General features: G+C 48.6%; 1 protein-coding gene and 1 long non-coding RNA gene across 2 annotated transcripts in view; one reads left to right on the plus strand and one right to left on the minus strand.

Annotated features, from left to right (window-relative positions):
* The window catches only part of LOC146202183 (uncharacterized), a 199,529-nt gene extending 186,861 nt beyond the window's left edge, over positions 1 to 12,668 (minus strand). The window contains exon 1 of the long non-coding RNA XR_014703658.1: positions 12,556 to 12,668. This is a non-coding gene — a long non-coding RNA (uncharacterized LOC146202183). The remainder of the gene's footprint in view (positions 1 to 12,555) is intronic.
* Positions 1 to 18,568, plus strand: part of Cad96Ca (tyrosine kinase receptor Cad96Ca) — a 108,255-nt gene that overhangs the window by 72,784 nt on the left and 16,903 nt on the right. Inside the window, exons 3-7 of the mRNA XM_084587994.1 lie at positions 1,634 to 1,785; positions 15,307 to 15,357; positions 16,392 to 16,628; positions 17,339 to 17,542; positions 18,106 to 18,231. Of these exons, the coding sequence (XP_084444120.1) occupies positions 1,634 to 1,785; positions 15,307 to 15,357; positions 16,392 to 16,628; positions 17,339 to 17,542; positions 18,106 to 18,231 (770 nt within the window). The remainder of the gene's footprint in view (positions 1 to 1,633; positions 1,786 to 15,306; positions 15,358 to 16,391; positions 16,629 to 17,338; positions 17,543 to 18,105; positions 18,232 to 18,568) is intronic.

Genomic DNA, 18,568 nt, shown 5'->3' on the forward strand with positions numbered 1-18,568 from the left:
GTGTGTCAAAGGACGCGATTATACTAATATGTTTACGTTAATCCAGCTTCCTTCCCGGGAGGGGCTAACTAACAATCTGCAGTGAGATTAAACATCGCCCGCCAGCTTGACATCCACGCAGCTTGCTAAGGAGCTAGTATGCAGGCGCAGGCAATCAGGCACAAATTTTTCGTGACGTTCTCCGGTGAAAATATTTATCTCATAAAAGCACAAAGTGGTCCAGGCTCTACTATCAATTCAGTTTCTGAATGTGAAGAGAAACTGAAAGGCCTGCACCGCAGTAGTTTTAATTAACACTTGCAGAAGACGGCTAATTTGTGTCGGAGCTCCGGCATAAAACCTCAGCCATTACGAATTCGTTATAGACGAATGAACTGCTAGGGAAAGCGCCCTTCAGACAGATTATAATTCGCCATGCCAAAGACATTCGGAGAAATGCGTATACATGCTTACCTTTATGTGGGCGCCTAACCACTTGTCAAGAACGTGCATCGATGATCGATGTGCATTGATCACACATCGAGGTTGGCCCGTGCCGACAGATTACTCCATTATTATAGGAACGACGATACTTTAGTTGAAAACGAAGCTTTAAGTCAGCTAGACGAAAAAAAAATGCCCCAGCTTTGACCTTCCTTAAACCTTGTTAAAACAAGCGGAAGCACAAGCCGCAGTGTCTCAGTGTTTAAGAGCATCGGCTACTGAGCCCGAGTACTCAGGTTCAAACTCGACCACTTTTAATCCGCTTCGATGGTTTCAGCGCCAAAAGACTGAGTGCTAATTTGACCTTGCGAGGCCTTGAAGGTCATTCGCCGACACCCGCCGAACTCCTGAGTTGTAGCTCGGAGAGTAGAGCTTAAGTTACAAAAAGTGAAACATACACGTCGCCACCAGTCACCGACTTAGCAGTTAAGTTCGATGTATCGACAGTTTTACGTCTGTTTTTTTTTTTATTATTTTTTTTTATTTTTTTATTTTTTTTTTTAGAGGGGGCGAGGGGCGCTGCTTTCTGGTGCACTGATGTTAGAATTCCACCGCCATTCACTTCAAAATAAAAATCGCGTAATCCTTTTTAGTGCTGATGTCACTAACTGAAATTGACTCGCAGGAAATTGTTTAAATAAAACTCTCTCATCAATGAAGATTCATAAATTCGATTTTTGCCAACAAGAAACATTCCATTGACTTGTCCTGGCTGCACCGTTCAAACTTACATAGCGATTCGACAAGGTCGATTTTTAAATCTGACAGCAATTCCACATTAGTGTGTTCGCATTTTGTTTCACCTTTCAGCTGCAGAACCAACGCACGCGAAAAGCTAATAACGAGTTTTACGCGCTGCTTTTTAGCTGCTTCTCCCTCGGCACCAAAAGGTAAAGGTGCACAAAATATGTCGAGTACTTTTATACTAGACAGCTGTAGTCGATTTTCGACAGGTTTAGGACCTCTTGGAGCTTGGCACTGCGGCAGCCGGATACACTTGAGTATGACGCGGTTTCACCGCAAGCGTGTGAAATAATGTTGACTTCTCTCGCGACTGGCATATAGAATAGGCGCAGCAGAGGATGTGGGTGAACTTTACGAGTCGGTCGTTCTCTCGCGCCCTACAGCGGCCCTCATTGCGTGCACGCAGGGAGTCGAGTGATGACGGTGCGGACACGAGACGAAGACCAGGATGTGATCGAGTACGGCATCGAGCCCGCAGTCTTCCTGGACGGCTCCAGCTACTTCCGCATCAACAAACGCACCGGGGAAGTCTTCCTCACCAGGTCTCTCGCTGGCCAGGTAAGCACACTCCGCCCGTATCGCATGCTGCTGTTCTTAACGGCTCGATTGTCATAAAAAAAACAAAAAAAAACTGCATCAACGGCAAAAAGCAGGACCAAGACGTCCTCTTTGGCGATGCTTGAGAAGGCGAAGGTAAGTCGCTATGTCGCGATTTCGGTATTCGTTACGTTACGCTTGGCGCTCTTTACATCCATGGTTGCTTTTAATAGTAGACGGCCCGTGGTGAACAAAGGAAAAACAAAGAAAATTACCATTCAGACAGTTTATGGGTCTCCAAGTCATGCGCTGTTGAAGTATACCTGGGCCGGCTTGCACGATAAAGTTGGAGCTAAGTCCAGACTTAAACGGTCCAGACTTAAACAAGCCGCACGCTTCGGTTCGGCTCGTGTTCACCAGAGTGACTTCCCTGAACGCCCTCAGCAACCACTTGGAGCATTTATCCTCGTAACACAATCTTAAGCCGCAAAAAGCAATGGCACGGATTTTACACAGTGCAAGATTGACCGAATGTTTACATCTTACCGCCAGGACAGGGCCAGCGCATCCCTGTATTTTCCTAATTTCTCGACTTAGTTACCGGGCGTCCTTGTGTCTTAACTAAAACGGCCTAGAGTCGTAATCGCACAAGCGACTTATTCAAGTCAGGACTGAAGCTCAGTCTTGACTTCAGTCTTAAGCGGCCATGCTAGCGGCCTAATCCTTTAGACTCCAGTTAAGTCTGGACTTAGCTAAGACAGTCGTAAGATCGTTTCGTGCAAGCGGGCCCTGATTTTTCTTCTGTTTAGCGCACTTGACACTGAATTCGGCTGTTAACGACTGTCATTTCCCGCCATCTTGAAACACTGGTCTGTTTTCAAGCTCATATATGTTGGTTTGGTTTATGGAGTTTAACGTCCCAAAGCGACTCAGGCTATGAAAGACGCTAAGCTCATATATGTCAACGCAGTCAATACACTCAGTACCTGTCATCTCTTTCAATATTAGGCTTTCATAACACGAAAACAACTGCAACATGCTGTTTTTGTCCCAAAACGTCAACGGTCAAAGAGGCGCAGCACTAACGGACCCCTGAAAAGAGGAACCGTAAACCCGCGCTCAGCATCTTAGAGCAATCCTGCCACGAGTTCACATTGTTGTTACTGTTCAAGCATGTAAACTTGGAGCTCGCAATTCCGTTGAAAACATCGCACTCACACCTTATGAAACATTTTTCCTTCCCTATCGTCACTGCATAATTAGACATCGGAGAAATTTGTTAATCCTCCCAGCCAAATGCTCAGCTACATTTATTAATGACAGACACTCCGAAGAAAGAGTTGGCTATGCCAATCAATAATGAAATGAAATTAATCCATCGTGTGTTGTGTGTGTGTGTGTGTGTGTGTGTGTGTGTGTGTGTGTGTGTGTGTGTGTGTGTGTGTGTGTGTGTGTGTGTGTGTGTGTGTGTGTGTGTGTGTGTGTGTGTGTGTGTGTGTGTGTGTGTGTGTGTGCGTGCGTGTGTGTGTATGTGTGTGTGTGTGTGTGTGTGTGTGTGTGAGTGTGTGTGTTTAACCCTATAGCAGCGATAGTATTAACGCAGGTTTCACCTGGTGAAGATGATTTCAGTAAGAATGAAAAACACCTCGTTGTTAAGAGCTATTTGCAGGGATAGGTATGGAATTTAGATTTCTATCGTCCCACTTAACTGCGTGGGTTCTCGTGTAGCGGCGACCTCAGCTTATATCGATGAAATCTCATCTGTAAAGGTTAAATACACAGAATCGCTCGCTTTAATGAGAATTAATACATTCCTAGTTTATTACAGGAGCTGGACTTTACTCTGAGGGAAGGTTTTCAACGCAGCTTCACTATACGATGAAGCACAGATGTGCCTTGTAAGATTAAAATTTTTTTGATGGTGGTAATTTTTATGCTTAGGCTGAAGGGCGGCACGGCACAAGGCAACTTGTTCTTTTACATAATGTGGGGCCAAAGTCTGATTTCCAAACGTTTTCATCCCAGTTAAGCCGAGAACACAATGCCACGTGTATGCGGCCGGCGGCACTAGGTGGTGGGTGTGATCGAACCCTGCCCGTCTCGTCTATAAGCCGTATGCCCAAACCACTTGTCCACCGCCGCAACAAATTTTAGTTCTAGTCTTAAGTTTATTGCTTAATCGTTAAGTCAACTAACTTATTTTGCGCCTGCTGTGTTTTTTGTTCTCAAAATTTGTATCGAACAGCCCAGTTCCAGCACATAATGGTTCAATAAACGACTCATAAAAAAAAAAAATGAATGGTTTGACCAGAACTGCTGCGTATTCTTATCGAACATTCGCGAAGTTGCAGTGCTTGGCATGACGATGGAATTCTGAAAATATAAGAATTTTCTTTCACGCTCTGTAAGAACGCACATGTTGAGATGAAAAATAAAATATAAGCAGCAACGAAAATATCATTGGTCTTTAGAGAGAAATCTCTCGAGAAAAAGACAAATAAAAACGCCGATACAGTGTTTAGTGGACGCGTGATCGCCGGACAAATATGCACCTCAGATGCGGTAGTTAGAGGAAGCCACCACCGCATCACGCGCGCGCAAAGCCGTGAGCTGAGCGGCCAGCGCGCTTGCGTGAAGGCTGCCTGGGAAAGTCCTTTGGCTCGGGAACACATTCATTACCGCCACGAGGCGCCGGACGTCGGGCTCAGCATGCACGAAAGTCATAAGGCACGCGGCGCAAACATGTCACAACACGCAGCTTCTTCCTGCGGCGACGCCGTCTGCGTACTTACAAGTACAGATAGAAGAAATATGAGAAGGAACACGGGAGCGCGTGGCCGTCTCATTTCACAAATAAGCGCTGCCACAAACAGAGGGCGGGAATGCGTGGCACCAAGGGAATGCCCGGAAAGAGAAACCGACCAAGCTTATACTTTGCATACGCCTTTACTGCCAATTCTTATCACATTTCGATGGCAGCGGCCGATTTGTATCCGCGACCGTGCACAGTCTTGTGACTCGTGAATGGCTGAAAGACCGCACCTGGACGACTTCCCGCTCGAGAACCGCCTTCTCGCTCAATGGCAAACTAAGGCGGCTGATAGGCTAACCATTCTTCTCTCGCTATCCCGCTGCGCCCGCATTAAAATGGGTTCTGCGAATAAGAAGAAACACAGGATGACCTAACGAGTCGCGGACAGAGCACCGTGCCGACGGATGAGTGGCGGCGCATACAAACAAAGAAAGTGTCCTGTCGAGCAGGACACAATTGCGCCGTGTGTGCTGCAGTCTGCGAACAATGAATGCTCCGGCCGGTCCGCTGGGATCTTTTCTGGCGCCCGTTCTGAGTCCCGTCGAGGGTCCGCCGAGATGAATGAGCGTGACCCGTTTCCGCGATGGGGGAGGAGGGTGCGCGCAGTGATCAGCGACTCGTGACATTTGATCTCCCGGCGCATATGTGTGACAAAGCTGCGCGCCCCACTTTTTAGCGTGTCGAATATTCTGGCGCAGTGCTCATTCACCGTGAACTTGGGTGACATCCTGCGGGAGCCTTTTCTATGCTGCAGGAAGTGCGACCTTCTTGCTTTTCTTCAAAAGACAATCAGGGCATGCATGTTCCGCCCTTGTGAAGAGTCCGCTTGCCCTTTATTTTTGTGTTTTCGTTGGGATTGCTGTAGCTTTAGCACAGGCGGACAGCCGTACGGCCATTACGGTAACACTTTGCCGCTGATCCCGCCGCCTTGCTTGCCAAACCGCATTTGCGGTTCCGAGCGCAGCTGCCATAGTTAGCGCATTTATCGTGCGGCGGGTTTAAAACCCTTTACTGGTTTTGGCGCGTAGGGAGAAACATACAGCAAAATGAAAACAGCAGTAGTAAAGCCCGTCTGTCTTGAAAACATTCTCTTGCCTTCAGACACGCAAAATATGTATCCCTCGTCTTCTTTTTTCTTCTTCCAGAGTCGCATTCCCCACCATCTAATTTTTTTTTCTTCATTGTACTTACATGTACAATGCAGTATTTGAATTATTTCAATCAGCTAAGCAACCAGTGTACAATCCCGAATGACGTGTCAAGAAAGTGCGTGATTCGTATGGCGTCTGATTTTGAACCGTGTAGCGCGTAATTTACGGCACCTTCGAGCCTCAATATTTCCTGCGCGAGTATATATAATAGGGACAATAAAATTTTAACCTCTAATAGCCTTAAGTGCCAAAGCAGATCCCGTGGCCTCCAAAGATTTGACGCACTCCGCTTGTAGCTGATAAGCAACTATCTCGAGTCAGTAAATAAGGCTTTGCGTATCCAGACTCCAAGCAGTGCGCACTGCGAACCTGAGCGTTGCTGACACTAAGAAATGGTGCAGCTAAGCGCCTTGCACACTAAAGTAAAACTACACAGTTCCTCGCAACATTTATCCTTACGCTAGTGCAGTAATTAAGCCGAAATAGAAAAAAAAAGAGTGCAGTAAGAGAAAACACAGAGCATCGCAGAGGGAGAGCGTGCCAACAGCGCTTGCCGTCGGCCGCAGCCGGTGTAACCTCTTCAGTCCGTCTTCAGCTTACAAGTTCCTCACCGCGAACGCCCTGTCAGTGCGAGCTGTCCGCGCGGCAGACGCCGGCAGCACTGGCGGCGCGTACCTGCAGCTGCCATTATGGAAAATGACTGGTTAGTGCGGACTGTTCGGACTGCGGGGCAGCCGAGCCGGAAACTGGCCCGTCCAACCCGCCGCCGTCTCGCGCGCCGTCGAGAGGGCCTCGTCCGGCAGCGCGCGGCGCCGCATGCGTCGGCGCAATGAAAGCTGTACAGCAGGCCCTCTTTTGTGCGTCGTCTCTCTTCTGCCTCTTTTTTCCACGCGTCTTCTCATTTCCCGCCTGTCTTGGCTCTCGCGAAGAGCCTCAGGTAGCGGCCCCCTCTCTGGTCCGTCGCACATTTCGAGGCACATATATATCTCCTAAACACTGCAACGTAGACGGTGGCACCGCGCGAGGGCGCTGTAAATTCTCAGCACCTCAGCCGTGTGCGCCATGGTGAATTGTTTGCGGGCAGCCAACTCTTTACCGGACGCTGGAAAAACGCCGGCTTCTGCAGCCAGCCTCTCCTTTTCTCACGAGAGTGAACGGCGCTGGGAACCTATACAGGTCCACGCTTGACTGGAGGCGCAAACACCACCGCTTTTCATCCTGGAGGGAGCCTGGGGCGATATTCTTTCTCCCCCTTATTGTCCCGCCCTAACGCGAGCGAGACCGGAAACCTTAAATATGTTTCGTTGTGCTGAAGGCTATATGTCTCGGGCATTTGCTAAACGCGTGCTTCTTGGCAGAACGCCAGGTGGCGGACGTGAGGCAGTGGAGAATCACCTGACGAGTCGGCGCATCGCCCGAAATTCTCGAGGCTGACCCTCGGAATCGTTAGAGAGACCTCTTTCAGAAAGCGTACGATTCGGTCATTTATCATTCTCGGGATGTTTGCCGGCACCTCTTGTATTCGCGAGGTGTTGTGGCGAGCCACAATCAGTTCATAAGCAAACAAGAACTTCGTCGTTGGGATAAACTGCAGCCTTGAACTTTCGAGACGCCCTTGCACTGTTGAAGCCCAAATGTGGCGGTCCAACCAGTTTGCCGAAGCTCCTGCACACGAAGGCTCTATACGCAGGTCTTGTAGTGCGGAAGTCATCCACATCTTTCAAAGATCTCGAGGGGTGGAATCACTGCCTGCGCCAAGTCTCACTACACCAAGATGTGATTTCAAAGCCACGGGCCTGAGCAAAGTCCTAAAGAAATAAACGCGCGGTGCGATACTTCAGACCAGCTATACAACTTGCGGCCAACAGCGAAACGTTATACTTCTTCGCCGAACGTGTTTTACCCGCACGTGTCGGCGTTTCGCTCGGGCGCAGCAGGTTTCCCGCAAAACGCGCGACGGTGTGTAGCAGAAGTGGCTCAATACCCGGGGGCCATCGTGAGCGCAGTGCCACGCGGCCGCCTTGGTGGGAGTTAATGGCGATCGTCATGACTGCGAACAGCAAAGCAGGATCCATCGCTCGTCGGGCCGAGGGAGGTAAGGCGAAGAGCAAGCATGAGGCCGGCCAAGTGCGCGCGACAGACGAAGGACGAAAGAGAGAAGATAATAGGTGGCCCGCTCCGTCCGGTCTGGCCGTCCCATGCGCTCAAAGCGTGCAATTTCCTCGAGGGGACGAAGATGGGAGCGCCACACGAGAGCGCAGCCACCGGCTCGTGGATGGCCGTCCCGACAGACGCACCTTCAATCATCAAGTTCCTTTGATGGGCTAGCGAGACGCTGGCCGTCTTTATTCTTGGTTCGTACCGGCATTCTTGATTCCTCGCATAACGCGAATGAGGCCTCTGCGGGAAAAAGGAATTTCCCGCTGGGTCTACGCTGTGTCCATATGCGTCTTTCACGTATACATTTTAGGAACATCAATTAAATGTAAGCTTAAGACACGGGGATAAGGATTGGAGCGTTCTTACACCTTGCGCGTAAAATTTTATGCTCAACCACTCCAACACAACATGAAGAGGCAGCTTTCCCGCTCGTGAAATCTAATAAAAATACAAGCACCTAATTGAACACTGCAATTTCGAAAGTTAGGTGTCTGCGAAATATAGTAGTCGAGTGGTGGTTTATTGAAAAGAAATCAAACGGAAAAGATTGTCAACGGCCGCGGCAACTGCTGTCTAATACCTTACGCATCCGAGCTGCAGCCGGTGAAAATAAAAGGAGAAGGGAGAGGATAGCGAGAAGTACAGAATGGAGCGATAACATGAACTGACAGAAGACAAAAGAGCCTTTTACATTGCTTACGAAATACAAAAGGTGGGAAATGTATCCAATACAAAGTTTGAAAACCGCCTCGCGAAACCGGAAATGAAAAGCCCACCTGGGACCCTCAAAACAAGGAGCAAATCACACGCTGTTGACCTCTGCACGACCACGGCCGGACTTGACGGCGTCGGGACGCGCTCTCAAAACGAGCGCCGCCGCCGCCGCTCTATAGTCCGTCCATGGCACAGCTTGGATGCGACATCAGTGCCGCCTGGTTCTAGGAGCGTCGGTGTGGCGGTTCCGGTTGCTACAAGCAAAACTTAACATTCATTCCGCTTTATCGCTACACGTCGTGAGGCTCAAAGTGCGTCAGGACAACAGCGCAGCATGGATTTGACATTAGAATGTATAGAGGTCAATGAAAACCATCGGTAATGGTCTATTATAGTCTTAGAAAAAATAGGCCTTTGGGTTGTCCGGCGCAATTAAAGCGGAAGCGCGGTTGAGGCGCTCAAAACCGAACGTTAAGCATGAGACATAGAAGAATAATTCAATCAATTAGAGACGAACGTGGGGCTCCGCTTGAGTTTATTTATTTATTTATTTATTGCAAGTAGATGCATGCGTTGCCCGATTTCTGTAGCTTTAGCTGCCTGAAATTTCCGAATGTATGAGACGGAAGTGCTTCTTGTCATAGCCCCCATAGGTACCGACCAACGGTTTTTGAAGCGTTATAACAATGGGGCTTAAATTAGAAGCCGCGCGTTGCTTGGTGGCGTGGCGGACGAACTGTAGACGGAGCGCACTGAGCGAAGAATAGCATGGTATACCCAACTCCAGGAACGACGCGGCAGTCCTACTAGCCGTCGGCTCCAAAGACAGAATGACAAGATGAATGGCGTCTTTTTTCCCCATTCATCCAAGCTCCGGGCAACGTGCGCTTGTATGGATAAGCTTGGGCTACATCAACCGTCAACTTTTCGCCAAAACGCCACAGGCATGGCAACAAGCTCGGAGGATGGTGCTTGCAGTGAAGTACTGCAGTGCGTATGCTGATAGCCGTACTTGAAGTTGACGTTGGGAACATCGTCGAGGATTTGGCAACCCGCTCACGGAACACACCAATGGCCCTTAGGCACCCGGCCTGCGTCATGTCTGCTTCGCGGAAGCGGACATGACGTATCTGCTGCGAGTATGCCTTGGAATGAATCTTCAAGGGATGATCTCCAGCGCAGCAGCAGATTGCTAGGTTTTCACTTCGCCAGAGTGCTATGTCCGGGGCAGAATTTCGCCGCTAGCCTGATCCTGAAACAGTCTGTAGTTTGTGCAACGCAGATCATCAGGGTGTAGAGGGAAATGAGCGTGCACACGCCGCTGCCCGAGCTTTTCTTCCCTGGGGTCCCTCCTCCTCCCTCCCTGAAGTCTCGGACTTGCCACAGCCATTGTTAACTTATGCAGACATAATACAGAATTCGCGTTTATCAAGACAAATGTTCCCGTGCCCAGCTAAAGGGTTAGAAATGGCCGAGCAGTGTAATTTACGCCGATTAGAAACCATGTCATTTAAATCTATAGTAAAGCTTTCCGTTATCGAGCCAGAATCCTTCTCAGTGACAGGTAATGTTTTCGGACAGGAAGCAGATTTGTACTTTATGGTATGGACCTGCCAGGCTAATAGTGTCTTAGTCACTATAACACGTGGGAAGTATGGGAAGCAGCCCTGTCCAGCTCGGACCTATAGAGGAACAGCGATCCCTTGTGGAAAGAGCGAGGGCAGCAGCCTCTTCCAACGGAGTCCCGGACCAAGGATTCAACCAACCTTTCCATAAATCCATCTTCCTTTTTCCTCCTTCTCCTTCTCATCATCATCTCCAGCAAGTTGTGGTGCACGGGCGACTAGTGAAGTATCTCGCTTAGCCGACGCCTTGAATTGTAAACTGAACTATGCACACAAAGCAAGAGAGTGATGGGAACAGTGATGTACCGGTAGCACCTAGAACGACGCCATCTAGCGACCTATTCATTGCAACACCGTCCGTCAGACGCTTCCACTATACCGTGGTGTGAACAGCGCAGAAGGCCCTTTTTTCGTCCACGTCGGTAGAACAACTCATTGTAGCAGCGGCGTCCATCGCCATGGCACCCTTTCGCCCATTTCCTTCTTTTTTGCTTGCACTACTCACTGACTATCATTTTAAGGCAGAAGAAAAATTTCGTTCGCCTCCCCCGAAAACATTACGAGGAAGAGGCCGATGTCGCGAGCATTGGCCAAGAAAATCGGGGGGCATCAAGCATAACGCAGAGAGGAAACACATACATCTATCTATACTTTCAAGGATGACGCGCCATATCTGAAGGGCTGACGCGGGAGCAGTGTCACAGACCCGCCATGTCTGAGAATGCATTTACATAGATTTACACAGCGGTTTGGTTCGCGATGACCTTGCCTTTCGTGCTCAACTCACTGCGAACCGAGGAGTGTATTTTAGTGCACATTCTGCTCCAATTATAAACTTATCAGGTCGCTGTCAGCGCGAGCCACCGTGAAGTCAATTTAGCGAGCTATGCCTGTAGTGCGCCTCGGCAGTGTTATTACAGTTGTCGTTGTGCCTCTGTATCCTTCGTGGGGAGAGAAGTGAAAAAGAACGCACTGTGTAAATATACGCATTCCCGTAAACTATATATGTATCGGCTGTCAGCACCATCCTAAGTGTAGAAAGAACCAGCTAGCAGTTTTGAAAGCTGGGCGGCCATCTGGCTGTCACTTTTTAAAGGGCTGTTTTATTAGTCGTTTCGAACCATGTGTTATTCTGTAAAGATCATGTGTCAGCGCATGAGAATTAGAAATCTTTGTGGCTGCAATGACACACCAGGGAAGCGACGTGAGTTTCCGCGAGCCATCATTGTCAGTGCGCGAAAATGAAGTTTTGTCCGGTGTTTCAGTCTGCGACATCGAAAAACCGAGTGGGATCGCAACATCTAAGCGATTACAGGCGAATTATATATATATATATATATATAATTCGCCTGTAATCGCTTAGATGTTAGATGTAGACAGAGTAGAAACAACAATATATATATATATATATATATATATATATATATATATATATATATATATATATATATATATATATATATATATATTGTTGTTTCTACTCTGTACATTCTTCCACTAAATCACACTGAGCCCTGCATGATTTTAAGGGTTCATGTGACGCTGGAAGATTGAAATATCATCGCAGTGTTTCTTACCGCTTTTTTTTTTTTTTTTTTTTTTCATTTTTGGGCTTAAAAGACCGACCTACGAGTTTCTGAGGATGACTGTCTTGCGCAAGCAGCAATAGCACATTGACGATTAGGCTAATACGGATAGACAGATCGTAAATAGCAGACAAGAGAAATGGTTCTTATGTACTGAAAATGAGCTGCAATAATGTGCACGTTCCTGGGCGAGTTGGTGGCTTAACATTGGAAAGAAAACAGCACAACAACCAGGACGATGAAAAGACTGGACACGCACTAGCGCTGGCTAGCAACTATTTCTGTAACAGTGCGCTGCGTGACGATAACATCAGTACGTTAAAAAAAATCTGCCTTCCTGCCTTAAGACGTGAAGCTCTGAGGGAAATCCCCCTTCCTCAAAAATGCAGACGTGTTATATGCATGCCGAATCGAACTTGTGCTCTCGCTAGCTCGGCGGAGCATAATATAGAAAGATGTTAGCGCCCGATGATCACGGGGGAGAGACAAGGGAGGAAATGCAAGGGTATCTGCAGAAGAGAATCGGCCTGCCCAGGAAAATAGTACAGCATCTGCGAGACGGACAAAGTGACTGTTCCCACATTTTCTCGCGCGAACTATTGAACTTGAAACTGGCAGCACGACCACTTTTCTAAATGAGCTCGTTACACCTCGTACGCGTATGACGACGGTATACTTTATGAAGCAAGTGAAATTCTTGAGGCAAATGAAGTGAGCTTAAGCCGGAATTTCAAATCACGTACTTGGAAAGAATTCCATCAGAAGTACGTGGTTCTGGTGGGAAGAGCCATCGCTCGGTTACTGTCAGCACTGTCGGCCGCGGTCCGGTCGCGTGAAACTGCTTTGTTGCGTGAACAAGTATTACGACAACAAAATATGAAGATTGAGGAGCTGGAATTATCGGTGGTCGTAGCGGGCGGTTCGTTTCGGCGCTTGCGCAAGGCCTCTCTGAGCGGATGCCGCGGCCCCTCGGTGGGTGCCTCCCGGGCGCTTCCTTTCATCCGGGACCGCGGGCAAGTTCGGTCGCGTGCCGTGCACACGGCACGTGCCGCGTAAGCCCGCCAGGGCGTCTCCTTCTCGCGGCCGCCCACGATCCGGCCGCGACACCTACACTCTCGGAGGCACACACCAGAGGCGCATCCAGCGCGGAGTGCTCCAGATCGCATCCCGGGTCGCACGGCCGCTTTATCTTGGCCCGTTATGGCAGTTCATTACGGGCGGCCCGTAGGCGGAGCTGGGAGGGGCATTCCGGATGTGAGCCCCCATGCTTGTGCCTGGGCGCGGCGCCCCTCGGACGCAGCCACAATGGCGGCCAGCGGTGGGGCCGCCACGCGTCGTCACGGGGGAGGCGGCTGGCCCTTCGCGTGCGCTGGGCCTAATTACAGGGCCCGCGGAGCGCCCTTGTGCGCTGGGCCCCGCGCGCTGTCCCCAGGGAGCGGCGGCCCCGCGCCGAGGACACTGTCCCGTCGTCCGAGGTGTCAATGATGGTACCTCGCGGATGCTGCGGGGGCTCCGAGGCCTGCCGTGGGAGGATGGGCTCTCCGCACGTTTGGGCAAACAATGCCGTCTTGGGCCACGACCAAGTCGTGCCCGCTAAAGTATTCTGGAAGGTGCGAGGGTGCCGAGAGACTATTCTCCTTCAGGAGCGTGCCAGAGGAACGTCACACGCCCTCCGGGCGCGATCGTGCACGGCTCGACTGCGCAAACGATACTGCGAGTCCAGAGCGGCCACATCTATAGCATCCGCCGCTGAAAGTATGCAGACGCGACGGACACTTTCGCCCCATTCGCAAGAAGGAGCTTCTCCTTCTGCACTGGGTTAATGTCTGTTTTTACCTTTTCCTTGGAAAGTGACGCGGATATTTCCTGGCGTTGCAGCGCATTGCAGCGAAATTTATGGCGCAGTATCACTGTGTACATTTAGAGGCATTCGAGTTTCACTGAGTTCCTAGATTATAGGCTCCCCCTTTCACTGCGTTTCGTTCACGTAGAATATCCTGGAGGACAAAAAAAAAGATGGGGGGGGGGGGGGGGGGAGCTGCACCAGTGCACTTCCAGTGCGAGACGCAGGAAGACTTTTTACATTTTTTTTTTTCTGCTCAACGTTCATGAAGAGAGTTGTAGAGGTCGGTCTGAGCCTGCGTGTCTTGTCCACCATTACTGTTTGGAGGGAAAGCGTAATGTGCAGGTACGTACGAGCTCTCTAGAGACACTGCACTGAGAGTCCAGTAAACCGGTAATGTCATTCAAATGTAGAGGAAGGAAAGATGGTTAGTTCTATACGTATAATTCCATGGTAACTTTCGATACTCCGAGTTTCGTCTACGGCTCTTAAGACTTTCTATATTTATAACCTGTTATTTTATATCGGGTGTTTCAGAACGTGAGAAAACGGTCATACGCGAGAACGACTCAGAGAGTATTCGAGTCTATCGCTCGAGCTGGTTGCTCGTCGTATATAGGTGTATTTATATTCGACGTGAAGGTGCAAGGTTATGTCATTTCAGGCTGTAAGCTTTTGCTTTCAATTTCGAATGGAAGACGGAACGCAAAGGCTGATCACCGCAACGTGAGAGCAGATACGGGGCCATGACTTCCATGAGCGAGGTGCGTCATGTTTAAAAGGTCGCCTGACGTCGCTTTTACTCTGTATAGTACGTTAGTCCCTGCGACCATACTACTATTTAACGCGCAGCTTATATGACTCATTTTCCGCGGCCCCGCTACCACTCTGAAAATTCTTTCCCCTGTGGGAGAACTGGCTACTCCGACTAGTGTAGCGTTTTTGAAACGATCAGGCGGCCAGCTAGACTTTCCTCTCTTGGCATCGGCAACAGTACACGTATTGCAGCGAGACGTAGACAGGTATCCGTAGGAATTTTAAAGAGGAAGCCCGCTGAAATGCTTGGCTTGAGAAAATGCACAAGGAGAAGTTGAGCTCCGGGCAACCTGCAACATCCCCCTTGAGCTGGAGTATTAATGCTCAGGTCAAAAGTACCGGTAATTGTTTTGCTGCATGCGAGCAGAGAAAAAAGGAAGCTGTAGCAAATTTTGCAGTAGATGAATCATTATTGCCAAGTGGCATTCTGCAATCCTGATAATCAATACAGCTTATTTAGCCTGTTCTGAATGTTAACTTATGCTTAGAAAACCCTCAAATAATCTTCGAATTTTACTTTTAACACATTGTATGAATCCAGCTTGATACTCTTTACATGCTATTTAGAAAATCCTAGCATATTTTGAATCGCTTAGTGAATAGTTAGGCCGAACGCTCTTGGAAGGTCACGTGAGCCTGCATTTTGCTTGCTTGCAAAACCGCAAATGTTTTCTCGTTTCTTCTCGAAAGAAGTTTGCGATATGTGCGTATGCTTTCATTTTGGAATTTGCGACCTGCAGCTTTGTTGTTTATTCTCTTCTTCAAAGGAAGAAATAATCGAAACGTTTGTGTATTAGTATGAAAAATTTAACTGTCACTTTTTTCTTTCTCGCAGGCTGGATCTGACTACTACCTCTTCATCACTGCCAACGACGGACATCAAACGGTATGTACAGAAATTGCTGTTCACTTACAACACGCTGCTGCACATATGTGAAATAAGATAAACTAAAATAAGCCCCCCCCCCCCAAAAAAAAAAAAAAGAAAAAACAAACTGAGGGCTGTCTTATGTGCGAAGGCAGCTGTTTTTGCTCTTGAATCTGTTTGAGTAGCTTCTATTTCACGCCGCCTCATCAAACCCATCTGGAGCATATTATTAGAATAAGAAAATGAAAGATGTCATGAAAGAGAAAGTTTCTTTTTGTAGCTTGTTAGATCACAGAGCAATTGTTTATGCATTACGGCCGAAATCAAAATATTACCAATTTCATCAGACCTGAAATATTAGCGTAAAAGCGGAAAGTTCCCAGTTTGTGCATGGAGAACAGCGGAGGAACGAGCAGGGAGCAAGCGAGACCACTCAGGCTCAGTTACTTTTGATAAGCTAACCGCAGCACGAACACGATTAGGTAATTAGACTGCAGGAAGGGATTTGGATTCTCGTCCCTTTTCTTTGTAAGAGGCGAGCGATTGGCTGCATTTGACAGTGTACGGACTGGAGAGAAGACACATGTATCCATTCCTCATTGGTAGTGCTTTATAGTTTGATCATTTCTTTGATAATTTGATTGATTTTAGCCTTTGATCATTTCTGATGGGATGCACTTTAGGGATATCCCCTTTCGCTGTATGAAATGTATACACCAACATGTCTAAAACAGACATTCAATCCTGCAAAAATGCACTAAAATTTCACTGCTCGTTGTTAAATGGACGGATGCTTACACATGCTCCTTGAAATGTATACATGCATGAAGAAAGGGCCTAATCCTCCTATTTCCTTACTCACTTTGCTGTAGTTTTACGCAAGTGAAGCCTCCTGCTCCGCAATAGTGGTCGCTAGCTTTCTTCGTCTAGGAAAGCTAAAAATATTGCCAGAATTCCGCGCAACCTCCTTTCCCAAGCTCTGAAAAATTTGCCAGCGTCCCCTGGCGTTGTTCCCCACTGACGTGACAGCACATGGCACCTGGATTGTGCAGGCCAAGATCGAGGTGTACGTGAAGGTGGTGAAGCCCAGCAGCGGGCTCGACGGGAGCGACCTGCTGGAGCCCCCGCCGCGGCCCTTTCCGGGAGGGGGCCCAGGTGGGTCCCCCTCCGGCCACTTTGCCCCTCCCGCCCCTCCGCCCTCGATGGGCTCCGGCAAGAAGCGTCCCAACAAGGAGCCCCCGCCGCCTCAGCCTCCCAGACCTCCGGCCGGACCCACCGGCACGGGCCAGGTGCGCTGACTTTTCTCCTTCGCACGAGTCGTTCTCCAGTGCCGCCATCGGATGCTTTTGCATGTGATAGCAGCTTTGACAGTCACGAGTCCCGAAAGCACACCCTAGCTTATTTGGTGAGAAAAACAAGGAAGCGCCTGGTATCAAGAAAATCAGCAACCCAGTCCGTGATCTTAACGAGCTCATTTACCAGCTGGCTCTGCTGACGCGGGCTGTTGCCCGAGACTGGGCAACGAATTGTGAAGCGGGCGTTATTACTTGAGCGCCAACATTTCCCTAGAAGACATTTGCAGCAAGCTTTACTCTGCTGTCCAGATTAGTTAGGTGTTGGCCGCGTGCAAACTTGTCGTTAAAAAACATTTAGAGCAAACTTTACGCTGCTATCCAGTGTAGTTGAATCTTGCCGGTTGTCTTGACTGAGCTGGGTGCTTATAGTTACTGATGGCCTAATATTATGAGGGTCAACTGCGGTGGCTGCGCATGCTTTCTTGAGATCCCATGCGTGCCCAATCGGCGCTCATATGTTCACCAGATGCAAGTTAAGAGCGTTACAGAATCATTTTAGAGACCTTTAGCACGTGGAAGTTACCGGAATAAACTATACGACTGCGCATAGTCGATGGTTACCAGAGGCGAGTGCGGTACCTGGGAGCAGCAGGGGAAAGACATTGTTCACAATGCTTAACTCTTGAGTGTGACGGACCTCACAGGTACGACCAGACGCTGGAGTGGAGAATACAGCAGACGCAGAAGAGAAAGGGGGCGCTCATGGCGGCTCGCAGGGAACCTCGGGCGGCATCGACATGACATCGACGGTGCTACCGATCGTGGCCGTCGTGGGCTTCGCACCGCTGGTCGCACTTTTCTTCTGGCTCATGCACCGCCGCTGCCATAGGGACGACAAGCTGAAACCAGTAAGTGATATGGCGCGTCTGGCCGTGAACCGGGTCGTATTCGACATACCATGTCGATGCTCTCAAATGTGACCACCATGGGCGTTAGGAGCGAGCAACATATCTTTTGCGGAGTTTGATAGTATGGTTAGCAAGAGGCTCCGATAAGATCATATAATCTTGAACCTCTTTCTGTATATTGTAGTTTGTAGCCACCAGTACGGTGTCATCTTAAATTTCAGTGCATAAAGTATGCTCAAGAAATGACGCACATACGCTGAATGGGAAGCGTGCGTCCAGTTATTTTTTTTATCTTTAAGCTTTTCTGGGTCAAATTAGTCGGATTTTAAACAACATGAGAGATCTGAGTGGAAGTTTGACGCAGCTGTCTATGTGCAAATGAATGCCTTAAAGCAAACAGTAGTCATGTCAGTGCGCCATGGCGTACAACACGGAGCGAAAATATAGCATCGCTTCTGCAGTGCCAAAAAACTCTTTCTTGCCAGCTATCGGTTCTCTGCTATTTCACATTCCGTTTTATATATGACTGGTATCTGTTTCTTCCACACCGTTCACTTCCGCAGAAAAAGTCTACTGACCGTCTGGACAGCAACTTTCCCCACAACTTTGATCTTTCCCCTGCGACGTTGTACAATCCCAGAGCTCGGAGGGCCCTGTCCAACCGATACGAACCGGACTTCTTAAGCTCTGTAAGTACATCGGAAGTTCTTTTTTTTTTTTCAGCAAACGCTCCTGCTGCAATTAACCAACCAACAGATATCTCGATTACCTTTCACGTAAAAAAAAAACAAAAAACGAAAGCGTACGAACAGGTCTTGTGCTTATGCAATGGTCATCATTCTCGGCCATTTTAACTAAGAAGCCCTCACAAAATATTTTTTTTTTGCGCGTGTTCCTTTCATTTGCTTTACTTCGATGTTTTTTTATAATCCCTTACATTATATGACGGGATTGTGATTACAGAAGGGATTATGATTACATTTATAATCCCTTCTCCTTGTCTCCAATATTCGCGAGTTCCTTTAA

The sequence above is a fragment of the Amblyomma maculatum genome, chromosome 1 (assembly GCF_055883805.1).
Source record: "Amblyomma maculatum isolate TAMU_Amacu chromosome 1, ASM5588380v1, whole genome shotgun sequence".
Taxonomy (NCBI): domain Eukaryota; kingdom Metazoa; phylum Arthropoda; class Arachnida; order Ixodida; family Ixodidae; genus Amblyomma; species Amblyomma maculatum.